This window comes from Brachyistius frenatus, unplaced genomic scaffold (assembly GCF_029030835.1).
Source record: "Brachyistius frenatus isolate BFR_SWC_R1_liver_20210118 unplaced genomic scaffold, ASM2903083v1 Contig_171, whole genome shotgun sequence".
NCBI lineage: Eukaryota > Metazoa > Chordata > Actinopteri > Embiotocidae > Brachyistius > Brachyistius frenatus.
In genome coordinates this window covers 351,844-359,401 of record NW_027210770.1, presented here as the reverse complement: position 1 = coordinate 359,401, position 7,558 = coordinate 351,844, and the positions used below count along the sequence as shown (strand labels likewise).

Below are 7,558 nucleotides of genomic sequence, written 5' to 3'. Positions count from 1 at the left end.
CAGGTGTCCCCGCCCCCTCTAACTCCACCTGCTCCCTCCTCCACCCACCTGGACGTGAGGACCAGAAGTGGAAGCTGCAGGCTGCGGGGACAGATCGGACAGGTGTCCTCTGGGGGGGACAGAGGAGAGTCTGTGGTGCCTTCAGGACTCTGCAGATAGCCCTGAGAGGATGTAGACTCTTTATCTAAACCCTGTTTTGTGTCTGATGAGGGAACTCCGGAAGTCTGAAATAAACTCTTTTAATCCGTTTTTTAAAAAAAAATCTGCATCAATAAAAGACCACAACCTCCATGTCTGATCCTCCTGATGATACAATATAGGATCAGTAATGATGATAATAATCGACTGTATGGTCAGATGGTTCATGGTATCACGTCTCCACAGATTTAAAAACTAATCAGAGTGTCCTGATGGGAGACGACGCTACATTATTATTGGCCTCTATTCATAAATGAGGATTCATTAAAAAGCCATTAATTACATGATACTGTTCACATGTAGTTAAACATTATGCTGCCGTGCCTCAGCGACGCCTCCCAGCTGGACGGGATGATTCCTCCCACAGTGAGATGTAACTGATGGTCAGTTTCATGTTCACTGAGTGCCAGAGTTAGTTAATGAACTGGTGAGTTCAACACAGACTAAACCAGGAAGGACTTTAACTGCAGCTCAGCTGACTGTAACCTGAGGTTGAACCCAACCACTTCCTGTGACGTCATCGGTCTTTGCTTGTGATTATAAAGTAATTCTGGACACTCTGTCAAAGTATTTAAAACCTGAGCGGTGTTTCGGAGTCTGTGGACAGAGAGACGAGCTGCTGGCAGTGACCCACACCATCATCACCTGCATTGATTGTTCCACTGGCACCCTGCTGTGAAGGTCTCATCACCGCGGCGACTGTTGGGCCATTGACCCAACATCATCTGTCTTCAGCGTTCCATGCTGACGGTCAAGGTCACACTGCAGAGGCCCAGAGCAACGCTATGTGGTGGATGATGATGATGAGAACATGTCAGTCTGGGAATCGGCTGTTGTCTCAGGTCTGCTGCGTCCACAGAGAACGCACTAATTCATTTATCTGAGGATGTCCCTGATGAGGTCAGCAACGCTGATGGATTACCACAGAGATATAATTAATAAAGAGTATAATGAGAGAGGAGGAGACGGGGCTGCTGATGGAGCACATAGACTAACATCTGACGTCGTAGACAGTTTTTCTTCACATGACATAAATCAGCATGAGTTATTTCATAGTTTCGATGTCTTCAGTTTTGTTCTACACTGTAGAGAACAGCCAAAATAAAGTAAAGCTTCAGACTTGTGACAGATGTGTCAGAAAGAAGCAGCTTCCTGTGTGAGTCTGATAAGGTCTCAGGTGGAGAAAGAAACAGGAGGAGCTGATGGTCTTAAAGACAAATCTAGAAATGTGAATATCAATGGTAATATCACGACATCATTAGTAAAGAATAGTTTTTATTGCCTGCACTGATAAACTGTTAAACTGGCAACACAGATATTTATGCGAAAAACTCAACATACGCGTAGCAGTCTCATCACGTGGTAAAAAAACCAAAAACAACGCGCTCTGGTCGTGTGACGTCAGGACGCAGCGTCCCCTGCCTGACGCTGCTGACGTGTAGTTCGGGAAGTGGCTGTGGAACTGCCTTTAGCATGACGGTAGCTGCTCTTCATCACTGATAGTTCAGTATGAGATCAGCAGAGTTAGTGTTTAGCTCTCTTGTGAAATAACACGCAGGATAACACGGACTGGCTGACTGCACAGGTAGGATACGTCAACGGCAACTACCGGCAGCTAGCAGGGCTGACTGTAGTGGCTAAACGCTATTAGCTGCACTCCGACGCTTTGACGTAACCTGGATGTTTTCTCACGTTTTTAGTCAAACATAAAATATTTATCATTCACAGCTTTCACCATTCACCTTCCTGCCCTGCTTGGTGGCTCATTCTGGGAGCTGCTAGCCCAGGTAGCTGAGAAACAAAGAACCTGCTGCGTTCACATGACAGCCGCCGGGCTCGGTCATGTGGACGACACGGTCCGCTCTGGTTAAACTGAAGACATTGTCACAGTCAAAGCTGTCAAAAAATACCTAGAGCGACCTTTTAATTTAAACCGGGGAGAGTCTCGGAGGCTTAAACTCACTTAGCATCGGTCACACAATATTAGAGCCAGCCTGACAGCCTGTCAGAGCTGCACGGTCCACCTCCTCATCCACTGCAGTCAGATACCTGTGCAGGTAATACAGGTCCAAACTTTTACATAGTCTCCACAGTTTTACTTTATTATAAATATTCATTTTGAAGTTGATGAAAAGAACAATTACAGCACACTTCATTACTGAATGATTATTACAATGAACACTACACCTGGAGCTGATGATTCTTGATCATCTGCTGAGTTGTTGGTCCATGAAGTGTGAGAGGACAGTGAATAATGATCATCTGTAGTGTCTTCATATGTCTCATGGTCTCTGACCAACAGTCCATAAACATCACAGTTACTGTGACAACAAACAGAGAGCAGAGCTGCTGTTCCAGCTGCAGCAGGTCGACTAACCCTCTGTCCTTCACAGGTGGGGCTCAACACCGCAGGTGTATGAAGAAAAATGGGGAAGAGGAGAGTGCCAGATCTGTACAGAGCCCCCTTTCCCTTATACTCCGTTAAAGTGGACCCCGGTTCAGGGCTGGTAATCACAGCAGGAGGGGGGGGGGCCTCTAAGACCGGCATCAGGAATGCTTTGGTGAGTGTTTCACTGATGGAGACGCTTCTTTCAATATTATTACATGTCAGCGCACTGCGGCTTTGGAACACACACACACACACACACACACACACACACACACACACACACACACACACACACACACACACACACACACAGGAAAACAGCTTCAACAGTCTTGACAGCAGCTTCTTCATTTGGACTGGTTAGTTTTCCCCTCAGCATGTTTTTCTAAACTCTGAATGTGTGGTCAAAGTGTTGAAGCTCTTTTCCTCATTTAGTTTCACTTTGTCTGTTCACATGTGTTCTCTGTCTAACACCTCACACAGTACTGTATCCTGCAGTGGAAAGTCTCACCTGCTCAGTGAGTGTGTGAGTGGATGTGCGCGTTACAGTCTTTGTGAGTGTGTGAACAGTGAGTGTGTGTGTCACAGACCTCTGACTGTGTATTACAGCACTTCCTGGACCTGCAGCTGGTCGGAGACCACCAGTACTCCGCCACTCTGCTCCACTCGCACGACACTGACACGCGTGCTACTATGAACATGGCTGTAGGTAATGGCGTGGTCGCCGCGGGACAGGACGGGACCTGCTGTCTGCTCGGCTTCAAACGCGGCACACAGAAAGGAGGCGGAACTAAGAGAGAAGGTGAGTCTTACCTGAGTCTACCGGATAAACGTGATCTGTGTGTCACGGTTCTTTGATATGGGACTCTGTTACTGGAGTGTGGCGGTGTTCAGCAGGGACCGGTATGATCCAGTAAGTGATCGTGTTTAGCAGCCAACGGTGTGATCCAGTAACTCTGATCGTGTTCAGCAGGGACTGGCGGTCAGACGGGTGCCGCCCGACGACGAGCAGGGAAAAGCGACAAAGTTGGACAGGACGGCGCCGCGGCACCCGGAGACGCGTCTGAGACGAAGGACGAGACGCCTCTGGTCTCCGTCTACGGTCTGGGCGAAGTGCAGTCGGACCTGAACCCTCAGGACCCCCTCCAGAAGGTGGTCCGGTTCAGTCCCGACCTGAGCCTCCTGCTGACGGGAGGCACAGACGGACACGTCCGGGTCTGGGAGGTAAAGCGCATCCCTTCACAGCAGCTGTTTGACCGCTGCGTCCTAAATGCGTTTTCTCCTGTTATAGCAGACTATGACGGAGTTCTCTGTTGTTGTTGATTTGCGTTCTTTGTCGTTTTCCAGTTTCCATCCCTGAAGAAGAAGTTTGACTTCAGAGCACATGAAGGGGAGGTAGAAGACTTGGACATGAGTCCAGGGAACAAGGTGAACCACCGACACCTCACGGAGTCCAACATAACGTCTACTGCACTCTGTCAGTCAGTCAGTCAGAGTTACAATGAAAACATCTCTTCTTCCATAATTCTGGTGGTTTATTATAAACAACACCTTCAGATTTGCTTGTTTATGAAATAAGAACTGAAGTTATGATGATAACATTTCAGTGCGGATGACCTTAATAATAAAGTGTTGAAGTGAGACGATGCTGAGAGTCTCAGTGTTTCCTCAGGTGTGTGTGTGTGTGTGTGTGTGTGTGTGTGTGTGTGTGTGTGTGTGTGTGTGTGTCGGTTCCTCAGTGTGTCGTGTTGTCCTGCAGCACCTGGTGACGGTGGGCCGGGACTTTGCCTGCAGCGTGTGGAGCGGGAACCAGCTGGCGACAGGTCTGAACTGGAATGAAACCATGCCTCAGGTAGCAGAGAAGACGTACCGATACGTGGCCTGCAGGTAAATGGGAGTCCTGGCCGATCGCCTCGGGGTCGGTCCGTCCAGGTCGTGACGGTTGTATGTTCATGTGCTCCAGGTTTGGACGGGTAGAGGACCAGAAAGATGCCCTGAGGCTGTACACGGTGCAGATCCCCCATAAAAGACAGCGTAGACCTCCTCCCTGCTACCTCACCAAGTGGGATGGGCGGAGCCTGCTGCCCATGCTGACGGCCCCCTGTGGTCCTGAGGTCATCTCCTGTCTGGCTATCAGGTACTGATCCGTTAACACACAGAGGGAGGGGCCCATGGTGCCGCACGCAGAGGGGACTGTTTGGACTTTTCAGAATAAAAGTGTTGGGTTTCCTGCAGAGTTAAAGTTGGACTGTCTTCACAGTGACTCTGGAACGTTTCTGGGTCTGGGAACTGTGACGGGATCAGTAGCCATCTACATCGCCTTCTCCCTGCAGGTAACACGTAGAACCACAGGGCATAGATCACTCGCACGTAGAACCGCAGGACATAGATCACTCACACGTAGAACCATGGGACATAGATCACTCACACGTAGAACCACAGGGCCTAGATCAGCCAGCAGCCCTGCTGTTGTCTCAACATCTGTCCCTCCCTGTGCTGTCTCACCGTCTGTCCTGTGTTGTCCGTCCTTTTTGTTGTCTCACCGTCTGTCCTCCGTGTTGTCTGTCCTCTGTGTAGAAGCTGTACTACGTCCAGGAGTCTCACGGTATCGTGGTGACCGACCTGTCCTTCCTGCCCGACATCCTGAAGGACACGGACATCAGGGGGACTAATGAAACAGCCATGCTGAGTGTGGCTGTGGACAGCCGCTGCCAGGTCCATACCGTCTCCAGCCCCAGTATGTCCTCCACCATCATCATCATCAGTATCAGTGAACACGCTAACATCATGTATGATGAGCTCCCTCTGTGTCTCCTCCAGGATACTTCCCCGTGTGGCTGGTGCTGCTGTGCTGCGGCCTCATGGTGGTGGGCGTGGTCTTCCTCCTCCAGTACCTCTTCCCAGGACTGCTATAAACAGTACACCTGGTGTCTCAGGCGTCCCAGCACGGCACCAGAACTGGACCCCCTGCAACCACAGCGGGACAGACGGGACGTTGATATCCATCAGTTCGTCTTCGTTGCTGCAGGGATGAAGATCAGGGTCATGAATGTCACCAGGCTTTTTATTCACATATTTAAAGAGCAATGTAAAAAATATAGAGACGATTTACACACATGTCCGTTTAAACACGCTGAAGAACTGCTCCATGTGCTCCTCTATTTTATCCACTAGTGGGCAGCAGAGAGCCCTCAGCCCTGTCAGTGAAGATGATGATGACTGCAGGTGTGTTCAGGCTGAGGGAGAATCATGTGATCTAACAGGATGCATATGTGGAAACTTAAAGATTTTACTGGAGTGAAAAATCTTTTATGAAACCTTTGATTTAAATGTTCTGACTGCGTGCGCACACACATACACACACACACACACACGCACACATGCACACACACACAGACAGCAGCTGCAGTGTTTGTATGACGTGTCAGGTCTGAACATTCAGGGCAGTAGGAACACTGAACACATGATGAACTGTTTTCAGTAAATAATCACACGATCAATGCAGTCAAACCCATGATAACAATAAAATGAAAAAAATAAACTTAGCAAAACTTAAATCAACATTTGATTAATGTGAAGTAACTCTTTCCTGCTTATTTTCACAATAAAAGTCTGTTGTGTACCCCTTTTATTTCATTGCAGTGTTTACATCAGAGTAGGTTCCCTGTTACCATGGAGACATTCAGCATCCTCACACACACCCGCAGCAACAGTGTAGCTTTAGCTAACAGCTGCTGCTTCAGTTCATCAAGTTCACCCTCTGCCTTCAGCCTCAGTTTGAAAAGTTAACTTCCTTTCATCACGTGCTCTGACAGCGCGATGACTGAAACATCCGACCAGAAAGAGATTGTATTTGGATGTCTCCTTTTTTAAAAAGTCGGTTATCATCTCAGGACATTCCTCTGAGCTTTAACAACTACATCACAGACGTGTTGAAGGCTGTGAGACCAGAGTACCAGAACTCCCAGATCAACAAACTCAATCTACTGTAGGCAACAAAAAAAAAAAAACGTGTTTCAGCTACAGGTCATCATCGTCATGACAACATGATGGCGATTAGAGAGGACACAGTGACCAATCAGCAAGGAACACCGGTAACCATACAGAAAGACCAGCTGAGAATGAAGGAGGGTTCACACAACACAACATTCATCACAACAACAAGGACTAGTGTTTCTAACAAAGTTTGGACACTGAAATGTAAATAAAAACAATGATGATTTTCAAAATGTGTAAACCCAAAATTCAATTGAAAATAGATTTAAGACAAATAAAAACGCCATCCTCTGGTCTAAAAAGGAGAGGGACCATCCAGCTTGTTATCAGCACTCAGTTAAAAAGCCAGCATCTGTGATGGTACAGGGATGCATCAGTTCACATGGCATGGGTAGCTTGAACGTCTGGAAGGAAGCATTAATGCTGAATGATATTTGCAGGTTCTGCACGTATTCCAACAGCATGGCTCCATAGTAGAAGATTCCCCTGATAAACTGGCCTTCTGCAGTCCAGACCTGTCAACCATTGAAAACATCTGGAGCATCAGGACACGAAAAATACAGCAAAGGAGACCCTGAACTGTTGAGCAGCTGAAATCCTCTATCAGGCAAGAATGAGACATTTCACTTTCTAAACTCCAGAAACTGGTCTCCTCAGTTCACAAATGTTTACAGTGTTGTTAAGAAAAGAGGTGATGCAGCACAGTGGTGAACATGACCCTGTCCCAACGAGACGTGTTGCTGCCATTAAATTCAAAATGAGCAAATCTTTTTTTATATAACAATAACATTTCTCAGATAGATCTTTTGTTGAATTTTGTGTATTTGTTAAACGTAGGTGGTCTGGGTACAGACACAACCTCTGTTGAGCGTTTTGGGTGAATGACAGCTCTAAAGAAGCTGCAGAGGAGAGTGTAAGACTGTAACTCTGTGTCCTGGCCTCAACCCTGGATGTCAGGTTTTAGGGCTGTTAAAA

At 47.6% G+C, this 7,558-nt stretch overlaps 1 protein-coding gene across 2 annotated transcripts; it reads left to right on the top strand.

Annotated features, from left to right (window-relative positions):
- Positions 1 to 1,623: 1,623 nt before the first annotated feature.
- preb (prolactin regulatory element binding) lies at positions 1,624 to 6,218 on the top strand. Of its 2 annotated transcripts, none has more exons than XM_069717227.1 (10): positions 1,624 to 1,783; positions 2,592 to 2,759; positions 3,197 to 3,389; positions 3,561 to 3,811; positions 3,935 to 4,015; positions 4,347 to 4,474; positions 4,551 to 4,724; positions 4,848 to 4,920; positions 5,165 to 5,324; positions 5,408 to 6,218. In XM_069717227.1, exons 2-10 carry the CDS (start codon positions 2,625 to 2,627, stop codon positions 5,500 to 5,502), a joined length of 1,290 nt encoding a protein of 429 aa, XP_069573328.1. In that variant the 5' UTR covers positions 1,624 to 1,783; positions 2,592 to 2,624; the 3' UTR covers positions 5,503 to 6,218. The 2 variants fall into 2 exon arrangements, with proteins under 2 accessions (XP_069573328.1, XP_069573327.1); XM_069717226.1 differs by having other exon boundaries at positions 1,625 to 1,783; positions 3,558 to 3,811.
- Positions 6,219 to 7,558: the final 1,340 nt, after the last annotated feature.